General features: G+C 42.8%; 1 protein-coding gene across 2 annotated transcripts; it reads right to left on the minus strand.

The window, feature by feature from the left end:
• Positions 1-214: 214 nt before the first annotated feature.
• On the minus strand, positions 215-20,468 carry LOC120398947 (gamma-glutamyl hydrolase-like). 2 transcript variants are annotated; one of them, XM_039526749.1, is made up of 9 exons: positions 20,134-20,465; positions 17,676-17,790; positions 14,440-14,490; positions 9,350-9,434; positions 7,087-7,225; positions 6,239-6,345; positions 6,060-6,150; positions 4,444-4,581; positions 215-3,027 (listed from the first exon to the last, which is right to left on the minus strand). In XM_039526749.1, exons 1-9 carry the CDS (start codon positions 20,261-20,263, stop codon positions 2,906-2,908), a joined length of 978 nt encoding a protein of 325 aa, XP_039382683.1. In that variant the 5' UTR covers positions 20,264-20,465; the 3' UTR covers positions 215-2,905. The 2 variants fall into 2 exon arrangements, with proteins under 2 accessions (XP_039382683.1, XP_039382684.1); XM_039526750.1 differs by lacking the exon at positions 14,440-14,490 and having other exon boundaries at positions 20,134-20,468.
• Between the last annotated feature and the right edge of the window lie 776 nt (positions 20,469-21,244).

Consider the following 21,244-nt stretch of genomic DNA (forward strand, 5'->3'; position numbering starts at 1 on the left):
TCATGGGTGAGCAAAAAGGAGTGGCTGGAAAGCGATGCATTCTGGCAATCCTCGGCTGTCAGATGGTGCCTGGGGACCACAGCCAACTGGTGCAGGTTAAACCAGCCTCCGGACTGCTCTGTTCTCTGACTGCATCAAGATTGGGCAGAGAGTCAAGCAGCCAGGACTTTACATATATACATATATATATTTTTGAACAGTCTGTGTACACCTCTTAAGGAAAATACAAAACTGCTTGTGTAAACTTTATTTCAAGTATTAAAGGAAATCATTAATACAATCAGTTCAATGAAGTGCTGCTTTATAAAGCAGAACAAAACAGCAAGGAAATAAACTTCCAAACTCATGAATAAATACAGTGATCTCACTCATATTACACACACCCCTACCCTTTGCATTTGCACACTTTGGCCCTGGTCACAACCAGTAAAGTTAACAGAAATTCCACTAGCAGATTGGTCTCCACTACATTAGGGCTAAATCATGCATTCCTTACATAGGCAAACTCTTCGGGTATGTCTACACTACAAACGCTACAGTGGCTACACCACTGTAGGAGAGACACTTACTACAGCAATGGAAGGGGCTTTTCTGTCACTGTAGTAAATCAACCCCCTCGAGAGGTGGTAGCTAGGTCCATGGAAGAATTCTTTCATGAACCTAGCTGAGACTACGGTGCGGGTAAGGTCAACTTAAGTAGATCGCATGGCACGTGAAATTTTTCACAGTCCTGAGCAATGAAGTAGGCCAACGTAAGTTTTAGGTGTAGAAAAGCCCTACTAGGCAAAACTTCTGGGGATGTTTGCTTAAGAATTGCAGGATTTGGTCATTAGTTTAGCTGCTGTGCCTGTATGTATACACAGAGCCTGATTGTCTTCTCAGACTGGTGTAAGTAAAGAATCAGGAGTAACTGTTGAAAACACAGCTGTGCTAATGTCATTTCTCACACTGGTAAGCCAGGACTCAGGAGTCACTCTATTGGAATCAAGACTCTACTAATGCAAAACTGGGCTAAGAAGAGACTCAGGCTCATAGTATTCTATATAAGAGTCCAGAATTGTCACTTGGTCTGTATGTCACTCTGAAGCCTAGAATGTCTGTTGAGTCAATGTGAAGTGATGGAAACAGCTATAAACAGGGCTGAAAGTACTTTTTGTTTAGAATATCAACAGGTTGAATCATCACTGGGATTAGTGCTCCATTACCATCCAATTTTTAAGTTCTCAGCCACACGTCTTTACAAATGACACCCGTGTGATAGCATGGGCTTTCAGCTACTAGTAGATACATAATACAACACAAAATTGTATTGTGCTGAATTGGGGTAGTCAAGCACTTACAGAAGAAATCTAAAATGTCCCAGGCTAATTAAGCTTTGCTCAGTTTGACTGTAATCGTAGCTAGAAATAGTGAAATACAAATGCTGAATTTTACAGCCAAAATGCACCATGCTTATGAGTGCACTGGGCTGGATTATTGACAGTAGTTACAGATCACAATTTTTGCTTCATACAATATTAATGAATGCATTTCCAGTCCTTTCTGTTAAGGGCTAAACTGTAGCAGGCCTATCTGGTCATGAATAGTGAGTAGGGAGTCTGCCATCCTCTTGAATGCCCTGATAAATTCTGCACCTGTACTGCAGATGTGGTGCTGGAACTGCTGTGTGTTACTAACTTTCAATTCTGGAGACCTGAGGTTAAAAGGCTATTCCCACTGATTTCAGTGGGAGGTTTGGGCCTGTGGAAGAAAAGGGAAATGAAACTGATTGCCTCATCTTCCTCCCATTTTGATACATCACAAAAGTACTGAACAAACTTTTCAGTAATTGAGAAGAGCTACTTAAATTCAAGTAAAATGTGTTGCATGGCAAAGCAAAAGGAAAAAAATACAGTAAATGCAGTTGCCTAATAATTACAATCATTACATTGTATCAGCAGTAAAAGGCTTTGCTGACTGGATCCCTATTAGTAACATTTCTGAAAGGCATTACATCAAAATGTTTTTTTTAAAAGGGGATGAAAATCCTGTCCCAACTAAAGTCAGTGGCAAAACACCCCTTAATTTCAATAGGGCCAGGATTTCACGGATTTCACCAAAAGTCAAATTATACATTATATTATCATTAAAAACTCTAGGCAGTCCTATTTTTTCATAAAGCAAACTAATTCAAGGCCTATCCAAAATCTTTCCACTGACTAAGGGAGCAGGAGGTGAATCAATGTTTTAACTGTGCGCTCCAAACCGACTTACTTTAACTGATGTGTGCAATGCCTAAATAATACTGCACCTTCACCATGTAAATCCTACAAGGTACAGATGATACTGCATATACTTCTTTATGTCCGTTTGCAATAATGTTTAACTATTATTTTGTCGTGTTTCTAAAAGACAAAATTTTCTCTGCCAAGAGTTTGACACATCTGTCAAGCTCAAGATCAGAAGATTATTTCATCCTTTAATTGTATTGTAATCTGACCAAGAGAACAGAATTATGATAAGTCAAATCTTTTAACTACCCAGCTGTTATCACAGAGCCCACAATGTTTTGTAGAAGTAAACTCATTTCTTTCAAATATATGGCCAAAAGTATTGCTCAATTTTTTTAAATTAACCTGATTTGTTTCAAATTTATAAGTGCAATCAAGTTGCCGTCTCTGGAGGTAAAATATATTTCTCTGTAGCAGGTATTAAAATGAGATCCAGGCCCATTATAATGTAATTGAATGGAAATCTGTCAGATTAATGGGCCAATTCTAAAGAGGTAACATAGGATAAATCACTGCAAGGTAAGCTAAGCATTTTGTCTTTCTGCCACTTGCAATGCACAACATGAGTTTAATTATGAAACTTGCAACAAACAACTCTATTTACAGATCGCTATCTTGTATTATGGGATGGATGTTCAATCAAAAAAATAGACTTGCTCAAATGGAGAAAATATACCAGTAAAAACAGGGGTATAATTGTAAATCAATGCTTTGGTCTCTTCACCCTTATTAGGAAAATGGTGCAGGCTCTTCCGGGCTGTAAAACATTTTAAAAGAACAGATTACTTCACTGTCATAATATATTGCAATACTAGCCTATCAGATATGAAAATGTTGGGAAAGATTGTATTTGCAAGGACAACAAAATCCTACCAATTCCATTTTTTGCATCTGGGACTAGGCATATGTTAAAATTAACATGCAGTCATAAGAAATATCATTGATGAAAAGTAAATTCTGTTTCAGCATACTGGACTGGCTGTTAAATACTCAAAAGATGCTGAGGATAAGTCTCCAATGGTCAGCAAATATTTTGTTTCTTTCCCTGCATTTTATTTTTATGGTCAGGAGGAAATAGGCACAATGGATTCTGATCTATGTAAAAAATGTTCAGGAGGCAGTGTTGGCCTATATAGCATTGTTGTCAATCTGGTCTGAGGACTCTTCCTGGGCTGCAGAAATTTTTTTAGCCAGCTGGAGTAACGGCTGTAGAGATATATTTGAGGATTAACTACTGTACCTTAAGTATCAGGGGGTAGCAATGTTAGTCTGTATCCAGAAAAACAACAAGGAGTCCGGTGGCACCTTAAAGACTAACAGATTTATTTGGGCATACATTTTCCTGGGTAAAAAAACCACTTCTTCAGATGCATGGAGTGAAAATTACAGATGCAGGCATTATAATAATATACTGCCTGCATCTGTAATTTTCACTCCATGCATCTGAAAAAGTGGGGTTTTTACCCACAAAAGCTTATGCCCAAGTAAATCTGATAGTCTTTAAGGTGCCACCAGATTCCTTGTTGTTACTGTACCTTAAGGGATTAACACAGAAGTGTTTGTGGTATGGCACAAGAGGCAGAGTGACACTGCTAGGCTGGACTGCCTGTTGCACTGCAAGAGGAAAGTGTATTGGTCTTTCTCTGAGCCTGGAGACAGTTTCCTACTTACTTTTGTCAATCGCTCTACTGTAATTACCCTGAATAAAACAAAACTCAGAAAGCTTCTGGAAATAAAATCTTCCATTCATTATCTCATTCTACCTACTTTGCCCAAGGCAGAGTGAGACTGGGATGTGAATAAGAGTTTTAAGTTTACCCAGTGTGCAGCCTTAACAATTCTAAAGTTTCATCGGTTTTTAGTGTCTGCTCAAACGTTTATATCAAATTAAAAATCGACACACTCCTCCTAGCAAATTACTCTCTACTGAAAAGAGTTTGTATGCTTCCATCAGCATGCTTGGCTTTTGTTGTTTCTTTTGTTTAACCATTCTATTTACAATGTTCCTTCTTTAAATAAGCCTTTAAAGCTTGCGTAGTGTGTGCTCATAGATCGTAATTATAGTATTTTGACACTTTGAAAGGGGGACTTCTTTCCTCTCAAAGAATGTTCTTACTGTTTTCTCTCTCTGAAACTGAATTTTATTAGTATAAATGAAAAAATAACTATTTACCTTCATTCACTAAGAAGTCAGCTACGTAATATGCAACTTTCATAGCTGACGCGGAATGTGGTATGCCTGATGAGTTCTTCCATTCAAAAGGATTTTTCTCTGGATGCCACTGCACACCATAAATTGGGTATTTATGTGCTGTATAAACACATTTTCCATCAATGCATGTAACATTTAGGCCTTCACTTAAATTGTGGCATGCACAATTTTATTACAATGAACACATTACTAGAGTTCTCACTATATCTCACATATAATTTGTGACTTCTATAATGGAACCAAAAATCCCTAAGCAGCTTGTAAAATGTATTCCTACCTAAAACTTCACATACAAGATTTCAGCCCCAAAACAATAATGTTTACATTTAAAAAATAGTTTGGTCAATTATACATTATAAGAAATTAAAAGTTATAGCAAGATGCTAAATGAAAATTGTTGTGCAAACAAATTTCTGCAGGTCACTGTTCCACCATTGTAATCTGATTGCTTTAGCTGCAATATTTAAAAAAAATGAAAAATTGTTTCATTATAAAAAATAACAGTGCTAGAAGTGTTGTTAATTGCAGTTACTATCTACCTTTAGTACTACACAGTACACTGTACATACACCATACATTTCACTTACTGTATAGCTTCTAGCAGAAAAATGACAAAATTCTTTCTCTAGCATACTCTAATGCAGTGGTGGGCAACCTGCGGCCCATGGGCGGCTAGTCAGGGGAATCCACTGGCAGGCCGCGAGACAGGTGTTTTTTTTTTTTTACATTGATCGTCTGCGGGCACGGCCACCTGCAGCTCCCAGTGAACATGGTTCACCGTTCTTGGGCTGCTGCTTCCTGCAGTTCCCATTGGCCGGAAACAGCGAAACGTGGCCACTAGGAGCTGTGGGCGGCTGTGCCCGTGGACGGTCAATGTAGAAGAACTGTCTTGCGGCCTGCCAGCGGATTACCCTGATGGGCAGCATGCAGCCCCTGGGCTGCAGGTTGCGTGCTACTGCTCTAATGAATCAAAACAGATGTTTCTGGAGTTAAATATGCCAGGTAAAGGCACAGGCCATGCAGGAGTCTTTTGGAAGACCGCAATTACCAGAACTGTAGCCAAAGGAATGGGGGATACTGCTGGCACCTCACTAGCATGATTGGCTCTCCCTGTACTACAACCATGGATAAGACAGCAACATGGAGAGGCAGTATCTGTAGACAGCCAGCAGTGGAAGTGCAGACCAGACATGTTGCACCGAGGAGGGGTTTAAGCTACAGAAACTGGAGTGGTGTTTCCACATCTTGTCCCACAGATCTGAAAATATTTCATTTGGTAAAGTGTGCTAACATATCTAGGTGTGGAGCAGTGGGGTGAAAGAGAGAACAATCATACTCTGAAATGTGCATATCTGAAGTAAAGTGCAGAGGTGTAAGTTATCTTCAGACAGAACCTATTCCAATCAACCACAAGGCAGGCAGTGCTGACATTAACTCCTTATCCTAATATTAAAATTAGTAACACCACCATGCTCAATATCTTCCACACAAAAAAACAAACAAACCCTCACCCTGACCACCACCAAAAACAACCCCACAAAAAACTATCACAGTTTACATGTTACACTGATCACTACCTTCCATTGTTGATATAAACTCCACGTCTGCATGGGTGCTAGTTGTCAGAACCTTATAGAAATTGCGTAGCTTCGCATTCTGTGTGAAATTCTGCATTAAAAAGTGGCAAAAAAATGTTTTATTTTTAGATTGAACAGAGTAAACTCATTTTGGTTCACTCAATCAAATGATCAAATACCTGCACGGAGAGGCTCCAGTGATGAAAGTTTGCTGTCAAAGACTCAGTGGCAAGTTTTTGCAACAAGTCATCTGGAAAATTCTTGAACATCCTGCTGTCTTTTGCAGCTTGTACAAAAAAGACAAAGGAATATTCTCACTACCAGGCTGCCAAAGGAACATCATTATTAGGGTGGGGATAAATGCTGCAGCCCTGACCTGCTGAGGGCCCAATTCTGCCTCCTTTGCTCACACTCATTAGAGTGGTAATGTTCTACCATTAATTTCAATGGTGTGGTGAGGTTCTACTCTGTGTAGTTACGAATGGCAGAATTTTTCGAAATAAGGCAAGGCAACAGGATTTAGTCCATTGATTAATTACTGAAATCAGTGGAAGAAATCCTGCTTATTGCTGCTAGAGAAAAAAAACCATAAAAAGCATCATTCAGAGCCAGCTTCTGCCACACTTATGCTGGGTTGAATCTCATTTTGCAAGTAGTCCCACTGATTTCAATACTACATATTATAGTATATAAGGATCCAGATTTTTCATTCAGCTCATTACAGAGTTATGGGGCTGGATCAAAATTATGGATCTAGGACCAAACTTTCCCAAAGTTCATAGCTTTTCAGATCCATAATTTTGGTCAGGCCTCTCTCCATTTGCTCATGACCTGCAAATAGCTTGCTCTCAACCCTCTAATTTTTCAGTCATAGAATTTTATTGGCGTTCTTAAAGAAGTAACAATATCAATATTATAAAAACATTAGTCGCCTATTTCAAATCAACCACTGTAAATATTGGTTTATTACAAGAAAAAAGATTCTTGTGAATCCAAATGACATTAGCAGTGTAACAGGATTGTTCACCTGTAGTAAAGTTCAATGGGAGTGCAAAATCCTCAGTATTAGTCCAAGTCAGTAAAATCTCCCCACTGGTGAGGTATGTCAGCTCTTCATATCCCAGACATGTTCCCCATACAGGAAAATAGTCTCCTTTATCATTAGCCTTTAAAATAAGAAACAAAAGATGAAGAAATGGGTCAACACATACAGTAATTTATGTAAAAGTTAACAAATTGTACATCCCTTTTACTTCTATAGGATTTTTTCTGCAACATCTAGCGCTTTTATGTGCTTGACGTTTGCATAGCCAGTAATTTTATGCCCCGGATTCCTGGAGGAGAAATTTGGACTTCAAACAACATAAAATAGAAAGTGGCAGTGTTATCTTAAAAACAATTAAACCGATGTGAAACCTGAGCTAAGGGCAAAACGGGGAAGGAAAGAAGGAGAGAAGCGCTAAGCAAAAGCAGAATGAAACCTTCAACTTAAAGAAGCACACAAAGCTCCAAATAGAGAGGATCTGGACAGCAAGCAGGTGGCATTTCTACACCGTAAGCATGGTTTAAAAGCTCTGTTGCCCCAGAACATTCTTTTTTTGTGATGGCTCAGTGCATTTCCTTAATTTCTTTCTAAAACAAATTCATTTCCGGGTTGTGACCCAACTTGAGAAGTTATTACTCAAAAGCTATTTGTCTGGAAAGAGCTAAGCAACTGAAACTTGGGGCTTAGAGAGAAAGTGCCACCTCTACCTTAACTGTAGCCCTGATACTGTGACTGTAAAAACCCACAGATATTACTCCTATAGTAAACAACTGATACATAAAATATCTTTACAAAGAAGCCCCAAAAGCATTACAGTATCTTTCTAGCCATCTGCCATGTAAGTGCTAGATATGCTAGGCTTGCTACTCCTCTCACTTACTCTGATGTAAATGAGGAGTAACTAATGTCAAAGGAGTTACATCTGTTTAAATGAAATTATAATCAAGCCCTTAATATAGACTCACCTTACTTTTGCTGTGCCTAAAAATGCAGCCTAGAGACTAACCACATATTTAACAGCATTAAAGTCTGTAATTTATTTTTTTTATAAATTTATAAACTGAGAAAAAAATCTTGGATGAAATTCTTGCCTCATTTAAGTCAATGGCAAAACTCCTATTGACTTCAATGGGTCTAGGATTTCACCCCGGTGTGTACATGTAATTTAAAAACACAGTCACACCAAGTAACCTCTTATCTTGAATTTGATGAGGCAAAGTGGGAAAAGACACTGATGTGAATTTAAAAGAATAGCAGAAATTCCAATCATCTTCATAAATACAAACTTCACCTTGACTTTTACAACTCACACTGCACTTATACAATGTATCAGTATTTTATAGTACTAATTAAGTCTCAAAGGCTGCAGTTCAGAGCACACAATTTCAGAAGTAAAATAGAGAAAAGCATGCAGGAAGGGACATCTATAAAGAACTGGAAATTACTTTCTAAAATTTCAGTTATCTTGATTACATACAGCAAGTCTAATAAGATTTTTCCTCAAACTCTGTATATGAAGTGATGACAAGCAAGTTGCTGTGAAATGTTTGTACAATTTCATCATATTGTTTGGTGTAATGGTGCCCCCACCAGACATTGTGGCCCCAATCCTCCACATTTACTTACATGCTTAACTTACATGCATTATGCGTAGTTTCATTGAGGTAAATGGGACTACTTATACTGCATAAAGGTAAGCAAGTCTTTGCAAATATTAGTGTCTATGATAACGAGATGGCAATGCCCATGAACAAAGATGGGTGCTCAACTTGAAACACTTTAAAGGGGCCTGATTTTCAGAAAGGGCTAAGCACTCACCCAGACTCCTGAAAATCTTGGCCTCGGTTAGTATTGAGCACAACATAGGAGCACCACTTCTGCTTCTTAAAAAAAAAAAATACACTAGATACCAAGAAAGGTTGTGTAAGTGTTGGCAATAAGAGTGACTAAGCTAAATTTTACAAATAATATTGTACAAATAAAGAAATTAACAGTTGACTTCACTTAAATTATTTGGTGATAGGTCTTAAAGTTCAGTTTCTAATTTTCTGAAGTTTAGAGGTGTTCAGTTCAGACCTACATCTAAAGCTATTAGATGATTTGTTACACACACATACCAACACTCAGTTGCTTATTAACAGGCTTACAGGAATATACTGCACTCTAGTTACAGATGTCCAAATATAAGCCTCCCATGATTTTGGTCCCTGAACACTGACAATAACCAGAACACTTTTTCCTTTACCGTTAGTGCCTTGTTGTAAAATATCCTAGCAATCCGCGAATATTCTGAGGTCTTAAGATCAACACCACCTCCTGGGAAAAGTACCCTGAAAAACAACCAAGTATTATTACATGTAAATAACTACAGGTCTAGGCATAATATAATGCATAAACCTGGACAGGGCTGATAAGAACCCTGAGGCCTAAATTCACTGGAGGCAAACACCAAACCATATGATCACAACGTCTATGTGCTACAGTAAATTCCAACACTTCAAAAAAAAAAAAAAAAAAAAGGGAGGGGTCTGCTGATAATAATTAAAGATAATATTTTCAGAGTGACAAGAACCTGAAGCTAAAACATACAAGCCTTACAAGATAAAAGGCCACGTATAGCATTCAGATCTGAAGCTTCCATATTATGATTCAATGGATGAAGTTACTTTCTTTTACTGATTTTATTTATTATTTATAGAGAGATTCAGAGTCTCACAGCCCTTAGAAGAGGGCAGCGAGACAGGGTATGGCCCACCCTTACTCACTTGTGCAGCCCTCCTAAGATTGCAGCTCTGATCACAGATGGGTGGGGATGAAAGGTAAGCAGCAGCTACTTGACCACTACTCCCGTTTGCAAGTATCTGGGCCCTGGTCTACACTGGGGGGGGGATCGATCTAAGTTACGCAACTTCAGCTAAGTGAATAACTTGGCTAAAGTCGACGTACTTAGATCAACTTACTGTGGTGTCTTCACCATGGTGAGTGGACTGCTGGCGCTCCCCTGTCGACTCTGCCTGTGCCTCTCGCTGAGCTGGGGTACAAGAGTCAACAGGAGAGCGCTCGGGGATTGATTTATCGCATCTAGACTAGACACGATAAATTGATCCCTGCTAGATTGATTGCTGCCCGCTGATCTGGCGGGTAGGGTAGACATACCCTGGGTGGCAAGAGGATAAAGAGTGGAAAAAGACTTGACTCTGCCCTCTCCAATAGCCAGTCAGATATGCCCATTTACACAGGACAGAAGATGAATTTACAGTAGAACCTCAGAATTACAAACACCAGAGTTACGAACTGATAGGTCAACCACACACCTCATTTGGAACTGGACGTACACAATTAGATAGTAGCAAAGATAACAAAAATAATAAAAAAGCAAATATGGTACAGTACTGTGTTAAACATAAACTACTAAAAATATAAAAGGAAAGTTTAAAGAAGAGATTTGACAAGGTAAAGAAACTTTCAGTGCTTGTTTCATTTAAATTAAGATGGTTAAAAGCAGCATTTTTCTTCTACATATTAAGTCAGTGTTCAGTTGTAAACTTTTGAAAGAACAACCATAGCATTTTGTTGAGAGTTACAATCTCCATTCCTGAGGCGTTTTTAACTCTATGGGTCTACTGCACCATCTAGCCCAAAATGCAAGTGTGTTTGGCATTCTACAGAACATAAAGACATTGTCCTTGTCACAAACAATCTGCAATCTAAGGACCTAGCACTGTCACCTTTACTCACGTTGAGTCACATCTTACTCCATGAGAAATCCCATGGAAACTATTCATGGAGTAAAGAATAATTCAACCTGAGTTAGGGTGGCAGAATCAGGCCCTCAGTTGACACTGTATCATAAGGGGTGAGTTGAGTAGAGCAAGGAACATGGGAGAAAACGTTTCAAGGAGGAAGTGGGGGAGAAAGACAAGAAGAAGGGTAGAGGAACCATGGAGAGGGTTGGAAGAGGAGACAGAAGAGTAAGGAGGGGAACAATGAGCAGGCAAGCTGCAAGGACTGTGAAATAACTTTGGCAAAATGAAGGCCGTCACTGAAAGGAGATTCACTGTTCTCATGTTGTCAGTAAGTGGGCTCCTGGCTTCCATTCAAATACTGCTTCATCAGCCTGCACACAGGCAGAAAGGGATGCCAAAATAAGTAGGGCTGTCAAGCAATTAAAAAAATTAATCACAAGTAATCACGATTTAAAATATTAACTGCGATTAATCACGCAATTGCCCATGCTGTTAAACAATAATAGAATACCATTTATTTAAATATTTTTGGATGTTTTCTACATTTTCAAATATATTGATTTAAATTATAACACAGAATACAAAGTGTACAGTGCTCGCTTTATATTTATTTTTATTACAAATATTTGCACTATAAAAAAAAATGTATTCTTCAATTCACCTCATAAGTACTGTAGTGCAATCACTTTATCATGACAGTTGAACTTACAAACGTAAAATTATGCACAAAAAAAATGCATTCAAAAATAAGGCAATGTAAAGCTTTAGACCCTACAAGTCCAATCAGTCCCTACTTCTTGTTCAGCCAATCACTCAGACAAATTTAAATTTGCAGATGATAACACTGCCCACTTCTTGTTTACAATGTCACCTGAAAGTGAGAACAGGCGTTCGCATGGCACTGTTGTAGCCGGTATCACAAGATATTTACATGCCAGATGCGCTAAAGCTTCATATGTTACTCCTGAGGGCATTCTGCGACAAAAAAAAATTTAAAATTCTGTACACGGTATTTTAAAATTCTGCAAGTTTTGTCTGTAAATAAATGAAGTGGGGAACACAGGCTAATGGCTGTATGATGGTGGGGATTACCCTGCAGCTTCTTCACCCCTCACCTCCGGGACATGGACTCAGTGGCGAGGCTGCACCCAACCCTGACACTGCACAAGGCCTAGGCCTGTCCCAGAAACACTCTGGGGCCCTGCTGCCCTGCACCAGGTTTGGGGCAGGCAGGCTCAACCAGGCAGGATCCAAGTGTGAAGGGGCTCACTGTGGGGGGACCAGCTGTGGGGCGAGAGGATTCTGTGTGGGACTATCTAGGTCAGGCAGCTCAGTGGGGGTCTAGGTGTAGGGGATCTGGATGCACAGAGGCTCACTGAGGGGGTTCTAGGTGCAGGGGCAATGGGACTCTGCAGGGGCTTCCAAGTGAGAGTGGTTGGGGCTCAGTGGAGAGGTCTCGGTATGGGGGTCTCAGCAGGGTGTCTGGGTGCTGGGCGAGTGGTGCTTGGTGGGGTGGGGGTCTGGGTGCAGCTAGTTGGGAGTCAGTGGCATGGGGACCTGGATGTGGAGGCTCACGGGACTGGGGGTTTAAGTGCAGGGAGCTCAGGGAGGGTAGTCTGGGTGCAGGGAGGCTCCAGATGCAGGGGTTGAGGTTCACTGGGGTGGAGTTCAGGTATGGAGGGCCTGGGGGGTTCTGGGTGTATGGGGTGAGGCTTGGTGTGGGTGTCTGGGTATGGGAGGTCCAGATGAACTGGGGTTGGGCCCTTGGGGGAGCAGCTCCCCGTACAGTGACCCCTCCTCCGCAGCTGTGGAGTGATGGGGGCCAGGAAGCAGGGGAGGATGCTGCATCTGGGGGAGGCTCGGACACAGCCCCAGCCATTCCTAGCAGGGGAAGGGGAAGTCCTGTCCTCTCCTGCCTCCAGCCCAGCCAGGATTAACAGCTGATGCCAGCTCAGGGTAGGAGACACTGGCTTGGGTGTCCCCAGCCCTGCAGTGATTTATCTCTCTGACTGCTACCTGAAACAATGAATCTGCGTGGCTAGGGACTGGTGCATGACTCCAGTGCAGATTCCCTTTGCTTCCCTGTCAGAAAGTCATTTTTCTGGGGGGAAGCAAAGAAATCTGCAAGGAACATGAATTCTGTGCATGCGCAGTGGCGCAGAATTTCCCTACGAGTAATATGTCCCTTCGTCTTCAGCCACCGTTCTAGAGGACATACATCCATGCTGATGACAGGTTTTGCTTGATAATGATCCAAAGCAATGCAGACCGACACATGTTCATTTTCATCATCTCAGTTAGATGCCACAAGCAGAAGGTTGATTTTCTTTTTTGGTGGTTTGGGTTCTATAGTTTCCCTCATCAGAGTGTTGCTCTTTTAAGACTTCTGAAAGCAAGCTCCACACCTCATCCCTCTCAGCTTTCGGAAGGCACCTGAGATTCTTAAACCTTGGTTTGAGTGCCCTAGCTATCTTAAGAAATTTCACATTGGTACCTTCTTTGCATTTAGTCAAATTTGCAGTGAAAGTGTTCTTAAAATGAACAACATCATTTGAGACTGCTATAGCATGAAATATATGGCAGAATGCAAGTAGAACACAGAGCAGGAGACATACAATTCTCCCCCAAGGAATTCAGTCACAAATTTAATTAACACTTTTTCTTTTTTTTTTTCCTAAACAAGCGTCATCCGCATGGAAGCATGTCCTCTGAAACGGTTGCCGAAGCATGAAGGGACATATCTTTAGCGCATCTGGCACATAAATATCTTGCAACGCCGACTACAACAGTGCCATGTGAATGCCTGTTCTTTCAGCTGACACTGTAATTAAAAAGTGGGCAGCATTATCTCCCGTACACATAAACAAATTTGTTTCTCTTAGCGATTGGCTGAACAAGAAGTAGGACTAAGTGGACTTGTAGGCTCTGAAGTTTTACATTGTTTTGAGTGAAGTTATGCAACAACAAAAAAAATCTACATTTGTAAGCTGTCAAGTATCAGAGGGGTAGCCGTGTTAGTCTGGATCTGTAAAAGCCGCAAAGAGTCTTGTGGCACCTTATAGACTAACAGACGTTTGGGAGCATGAGCTTTCGTGGGTGAATACCCACTTCGTCGGATGCATGAACTCGTCGGATGCATTTGTAAGCTGAACTCTCATGATAAAGAGATTGCACTACAGTACTTATATGCGATTAACTGAAAAATACTATTTCTTTTAGCATTTTTACAGTGCAAGTATTTGTGATAAAAATAATATAAAATGAGCACTATACACTTTGTATTCTGTGTTGTCATTGAAATCAATATTTTGAAAATGCAGAAAAACATCCAAAATATATAACAGAATACCAACTGAAATTTGTTGTTTAACAGTGCAATTAAAACTGATTAATCGTGATTAATTTTTTTTAAATCACGATTAATGCACACACCTGCAAGAAAGAAGATTACACTTGCATTCCCTACTTAGGGAAATGAAGTATCTTAGTCTGGAATCACCAAAGGCAAAACCAAGAACTTAACAGTAAAACAACAGTGGCTTTGATAACATCTGTTCATTTCAACAGAAAACTGATACTCAAAGCTTACCCATTAATAGACTGGAAAATCTTATCATACTCTTCTTCTGAACGATTTAGTCTGAAATCCCAACAAAGACAGTTACAGGTATGTCTGAAACGTCATCACATTTTACTATTAAAATACCAAGATACTTAATACAAACCATCTGCAATGGGCATGGAAAGTGTATAAAAAGCATGTATGAAAACTAAGGAAGAGAGTAGTTCTAGGTCACTAAAGGCCAAAATCTGCCCCCACCCCCACTCCGCCTCCCACTGCTACGAATGGTACCTTACTCTTCTGGAAGTCTATGAAGAGTGTACAACTACAAAATATGGAATAACTGGCTAAGTGGCAGCAGTGTAAAAAGGAGCTCGGGGTTACAGTGGACCAGAAATTGAATATGAGGCAACAATGTGATGCAGCTACAAAAAGCTAATATTCTGATATGTATTAACAGGAGTGTCATATGTAAGTCACAGGAGGTAATTGTCCTGCTCTACTCGGTGCTGGTGAGACCTCAGCTGGAGTACTGGGTCCAGTTCTGGGTGCCACACTTTTGGAGAAATATAGACAAATTGGAGAGTCCAAAGGAGAGCAACAAAAGAAGATTTAGAAAACCTGACCTATGAGGTTAGAAAACCTGTGTATGTCTACTATTGAGAAAAGAAGACTGAGTGGGGCGACCTAATATCAGTTTTCAAATATGCTAATGGCTGTTATAAAGAGGATGATGATCAATTGTTCTCCATGGCCACTGAAGGTAGAACAAGCAAGCAAGCAAGCAAGATTTAGGTTAGATAGTAGGAAAAACTTTCTAACTATAAGGATAGTTATATGCTTTCAGTGGAGGTTGTGGAATCCCCATAATTACAGGTTTTTAAGAGCAGGTTGGATAAACACCTGTCAGGAATGGTCTAGGTTTACCTAGTCCTGCCTCCGTGGGAGCGGGGACTAGATGACCTCTTAAGGCTGAAAGGGACCTCAAATTTCTATGAATGGACACTTACTCTTCAGGGAGTCAGACTGGGCCAGTTCATACCCCCTAGAGCAGGGGTGGAGAACCTCCAGCCCATGGGCCAGATTCAGCCCGCTGCTTCATTTCATCTGGCCCACAACTAGTCTCCACGCCAAGGGCCGGAAGCCCCGAGCCTTGGCAGCCCCCCGCGGGGCTGGCGCTGCTCACCCTCTGCAGGGGGAGGGTTGCCAGGCTATTAAATGTCCAGTCACCTCCACACAGCTCCCAGAAGCGACCAACATGTCTCTGCTTCCACTAGGAGCAGGGGCGATCAGGGAAACACTGCGCGCTGCACCTGCCCCAGCACCATCTCCGCAGCTCCCATTGGGTGGGAACCATGGCCAATGGGAACCGCGGGGGCAGGACCTGTGAGCGCAGGCAGTGTGTACCGCGCAGAGCCCCCTGGTCCCTCCGCCTAGGGGACGGACATGGTGGCTGCTTCTGAGAGCAGCGCAGAGCCAGGGCAGGCAGGGAGCCTGCCTTAGCCCCACTGCACCGCCAATCAAGAGTCACCTAAGGTAAGCGCTGCCTGGCAGGAGTCCGCACCCTGAACTCTCTGCCCCAGGTCAGAATCCCCTCCTGCACCCTAATTCCCTCCCAGAACCCACACCCCACACTCCCTCCTGCACCCCAACCTCCTGCCTCAGCCCTGAGCCCCTCCCACACCCTAACTCCCTCCAAGAGCCCCCACCCACACCCCACCCCCTGCCCCAGCCCTGAGCCCACTCCTGCACTCCAAAGCCCTTGGCCCTGGCCCAGAGCCCTCTCAAGCACCACAAACCTCTCATCCCCAGCCCCACCCCAGAGCCCACACCCCCCGTCGGAGCCCTCACCCCCTCCCACACCCCTGCCCCAGCCCAGAGCTTGCTCCCACACCGTGAATCCCTTTTTTCTGGCCCCACCCCGGAGCCTAGGGGAAGCTCTGAGCCTCCGCCCCATCCACCCCCACTCCCACAGGGCTGTGCCTGGCCTGTGACTGATTTTTATTGTGTATCAGTGGCCCAACAGAAAAAAAGATTCCCCACCCCTACCCTACAGCCATGCATGGGTGTGACTGTCTTCACGCAGACCTCACCCTTTTCACAAAGAAGTGGGGGTTCCACCAACTTCTTAATCCTGTCTCTACACCTGCCAGCCTCAAAGAATTAAAAAAAAAGACAATACAGTCTGCATGGTCCCTCACATCAATCCATAAGGCTTTGGGAACAACCTCTGCTGGTGTGTCTCCTTTGGAGCCATGGTGCCAGAGCTGGCGCAGGGGCATAGGGCAGCCATGTGAGTATATGATTAACAATGATTTATAAACATGAGATCTTATTCCAGTCTCACACAGGTTTTATAGTTCACAGACTTAAGAGTAGTTACTCCTGATTTACACATGTATTAGCAAGGTCAGAATTGCCCCACTTGTTAAACACACACTCTGACTATCACCTGCCACATTCACAGCCCTAGCTTTCTCAATTTGGCCGATCCACCTTTTTAGCTAAGAGCCAGTCTCTGTGGATAAGGAGCACATTTTGCCTCAGGTTCTCAGATCAAAGTCCCACGGAGATTCAGAAAGCTGGGGAAGACCAATGGGATCATCAAAACATTGGCTATGAAGAGTGATTTCATGCAGGTTTGTCATTTGGTTGTGATCATGTTTTGCATCAGCATCTAATTACTATTTTAATTCCTACTAATATTGTATTTGCTGTTATAGTTTTTACCTTTTACCATTGGCCACAAAGTGTTCTTTCTGGCATCAGCCTATTGCCTGCATAAGCCAGAATGTTACTTTGATCCAGAACCTAGAATAGTTGAAAAACATAGAGCTCTTTGTGGTAGTAGTTAGTGAGCCAGAGTATGAGAGGAATCAGATCTGGACACTTCAAGCACTAGTGGCAGTCTCCCTGCATTTCCTGAGTCCTAGCATTATTTATGTACTCGTAGCAATATATGGCCCTGAAAGCAATAGCATGTATTTGGAAACTTCACAGACCTCAGCTAGCAACTGGTAAATATGTTAAGTCTGAAGATGAAGAAACACTTTTAATACACTGCATTGACAGGCACCAGCTTGCTGTGAGTCTAGCCTCCATTCCTAGAGACCTTGCAAAGTGCTGTGCACCTTCTTTAGTCTGTGAGGAACTAAAAGTACAGAGAGAGTCAGCACTTACGCATTAAGCACTTCAAGGTTAGGTACTTATGCAGTACAAAAAGCCTGGAATTACCACCCACCTGTAACTATATGGGAACCTACCTTATTGGCACAACTCGTGCACCAGCAGATTCTAGGAACTTCACATATGAAGCAGCAATGTAGGAACTTCCATATCTATGGAAATTTGTAAAGTCACTCTCCTGTGCCAATATCCCTACAGTGTCCAGAAAACAGAGAGAATTGCTGCTATACAAATTAGTTATAGTCCAGAAGAAGGAAAATTAAATTAAAACTCTCATTCCTTTCACTAACTGATTTGATTCATACCCTACATTGAGTAGTATTATACTTAATGATTTACCAAGAACTATGAGAAAATTGGAATAATAAGCAAACAAGCTTGCTTAGTAATGGGATATCAAATAAAACCATTTTAACAGTTTGACTTTAAATTCCCTGCCTTGTTTGATTAGTTTTATAACTTTTTATAAACATATTTTCTATATTTAATTTGTTTGGAGCATAACTAAAGTATCTTTAGTTATCAGGGCACTTTAAAGATAAGGTCCCAGCTCCAAAGAGTTTAAAATCAAATCCTGAACTCTGCAGCCTAATCCCTGTAGTTGGACCAATGGGCACACACAGAGTCCCATAGAATCAAGAGGATTCCATAAGAGGTCAGTCTCATCCACACAGATTGGATTGCAATATTGGGACATAAGTTATGTGTACAGGCAAGTCGCCTCTTAGACGCATTTAACATGCGCGAATTCAGCTTTGCGCGGTCAGCAAAAACAGGGGAAAAAAAGAAAAATAACAATATAAAAACTGCATCTGTAGTGCGGGCAATTCCGCCCGCCATTCAACTCAATGAGTGTTTCACTATACACGGTTTTCGCTTTATGCGCTAACTGTGGAACGGAACCCCCGCCTAAGATGAGACTTGCCTGTATCAGAGTTGAGATGACAGGCAACATAAGCTATTTACTGTACATCTAATGAATCTGTTGCAGGCTATTTTGCAGTGGCAGGCAGTGTTTTAGAATTTTCCATTTTCACAGGTTATTTCTATTTTCAAAAACAAAAACACCTGAGATACTAAAACCCATATCTTAAACATTAACCATACAAAAACCTACAATAAAGTCCATTTGTAATTCTAGAACTCATAACATTTTAGGCCCTAATCCTTCAAAACCACTTACTCTTGTACTTAACTTTAAGCATGTGAGTAGTCCCATTAAAATCACGATTTATGTGCTTCAAGTTAAGCACCTGTATGTCTGCAGGATTGGGCCTTGCCTTAGACAATACCTTTTCATGAGGATTTACACAAAGATACTTGGACATTTTCTAAATATCCATTATGCAGCACATAGCCAGACCAGAACACTGCATTAGAACATTTTCTAGACTGTTGTGCAATTGTGCCACATGACTTACTGTATCACAGCTTCTGGAAACAGTGAAAGTGAAAAAAATAATTTTGCTGACTAACTGCTCACCATTTACTTCACACATGGAAAGCAAAGCCAGCTGAGCTATCGATAGCTCAACCTGGTAATAAACAAACCAGCTCTGGAAAAGGAAACTTTAAAAACAAAATCAACACCTGTTCTTACTTCAAAAGGGAGCAGAGGGGCTTTTCTGAAAAAGTTGTGAGGGCAGGTGGGGGGAGGGGAATCCTGAGTGTCTCTGTGCCTCAGTTCCCCATCTGTAAGATGGAAATAACTGTACTTCCTTAGCTCTCGGGTGTTCTGAAGATAAATACTCTAGTAGGGCTAGTCTACACTAGAAGCACTACATCAGTGCAGCTGCACATCTGGTGCTCTCTCTCTCATCAGCATAATTACTCCACCTCCATGCAAGGCCTTGGAAGGTATGTTGTCAGGCAAGCCTCTCCTGCTGACATACCACTGGTGTGGACAGTGCTGAGGTCGTAACTGACGCCGCTCAGGGAGGTGGCTTTTTCACATTCCCGAGTGAGGTAAGTTATATTGACTTAAGCGACAGTGTAGACCTACCCTAAAACAGTGTTTCTCAATGACAGGTATGGCGCTGGTCCCAGAGATCTCCCTGATAGTTTAGGAAGGCAGCAAGTCAGCCCCTGATATCAAAAAGGTTGAGAAACACTGCTCTAAAAGATGATGAGGTGCTCAGATCCTACAGCAGAGGGAGTATATAAACGCACTGGATAGATACAGGTGCACAGTCTTACACCTGATGGGTCAGTGCAGGCTAACAGGTGAGACGGGTAGGCAGTGAGAAGATGGCCCCTTCTTGACACAATGAAGCTTTGCACTCAGGATGTCAACACCGCCCTCCCCACAGAGGTGTCAGAGCGGGGGGGGGGGGAGTTTTGGAGGAAGGAGAAGGTATTTTTACCTTATTTTAATGCGTTCCCTCAACTGACCCTCTCCTGTTAACATCTGCCTTAGCTAACCACCCTCTGCTCCCTCCTCTCGCCTACTGGCTACAAAGGCGTGTGTTGCTCTCCCTCGCTGCGTGCAGGGGCACCCCTCTCCCGCACGGTGCCCGCCGCGCCCTCGCTCCTTACCAAGGATGGGTCTCTCGTTGCTGCCCCCCTGGCGGCTCCGCGACACCACGAAGGCCAGAGCATTGGCGCAGAGGAGCAGCAGCAGGACGCAGAGTCCCGGCGGGGAGCGGGGCCCGGAGTAGCGCAGCATGGCTCCCTCGCCGCCCGGCCCCGCACTGGCTCTGCGGTTGTACGGCGCAGCAGCGCCCCGAGCGCACCGCCCTTGCTGCGGGGCGGGCACCGCCTTCCCCGGGCTGCGGGCTGCACCCTGGGAAACGTAGTTCCGCTGCGGGGCTCCGCGGGAAGGGGAAACGTGACCTCCCCCGTGTGCCCGAAACCACGGAGCCAGGCAAGCGGAGCCCCGGGGCAAGCTGGGCAGGCCCAGCGGATGGGTAGATGAGCTGGAGCCAGGGGAAGAGCCCGTGTAAACAGGAGAGCAGAGAGCTTGAGCTGTACCAGTGCCTGGGCCACTCCACCCCCTTCCTGCCGGCTGGCTCCTCTCAGGTGTGCTGCGACCACGGACTGTCCTGCGGCAGGGGCATCGCTGGCTCACTCCGTTACCCTGCGAGGATAAGCGAACAATAGTCATTGTGTCAAAGGCTCCCTCACTTCCTGCACACATAACTCTTTGGCCCACTTTTGTACTGTATTGTTTTCTGGCCCTTTCCTAGTGTATTGTTGTTGTAGATCTGTGTGGAAGGGGTTTGCACGATCAGGAATTCTGTCATTGGGGAATACAGCTCTAAGGCAGGGGTTCTCAAACTGGGAGTACGGACCCCCCTGGGGGGCACAAGCTTCTTACATGGAAAGTGGTGAACTGTCAGCCTCCACTCCAAATCCCACTTTGCCTCCAGCATTTATAATGGTTTTAAATATATAAAAAGTGTTTTTAATTTATAAGAAGGGGTCGCAATCAGAGGCTTTCTATGTGAAAGGGGTCACCAGTACAAAAGTTTGAGAACCACTGCAGTGGTTCTTAAACTAGGGCCGCCGCTTGTTAAGGGAAATCCCCTGGCGGGCCGGGCCAGTTTGTTTATCTGCCGCGTCCCCAGGTTTGGCCAATTGCGGCTCCCACTGGCCGCAGTTTGCCGCTCCAGGCCAATGGGGGCTGCAGGAAGCGGTGCGGGCCGAG

The sequence above is a fragment of the Mauremys reevesii genome, linkage group 2, assembly GCF_016161935.1.
Source record: "Mauremys reevesii isolate NIE-2019 linkage group 2, ASM1616193v1, whole genome shotgun sequence".
NCBI classification, from domain to species: Eukaryota; Metazoa; Chordata; order Testudines; family Geoemydidae; genus Mauremys; species Mauremys reevesii.

Coding starts and splice junctions, on each gene's coding strand:
- LOC120398947 (XM_039526749.1), bottom strand. CDS start 20,263: ATGCTGCGCTACTCCGGGCCCCGCTCCCCGCCGGGACTCTGCGTCCTG. Junction 6,151..6,238: donor ACTGGAGCCTCTCCGTGCAG/GTATTTGATCAT, acceptor TTTTTAATGCAG/AATTTCACACAGAATGCGAA. Junction 3,028..4,443: donor TGACTTCTTAGTGAATGAAG/GTAAATAGTTAT, acceptor AATGTTTTACAG/CCCGGAAGAGCCTGCACCAT.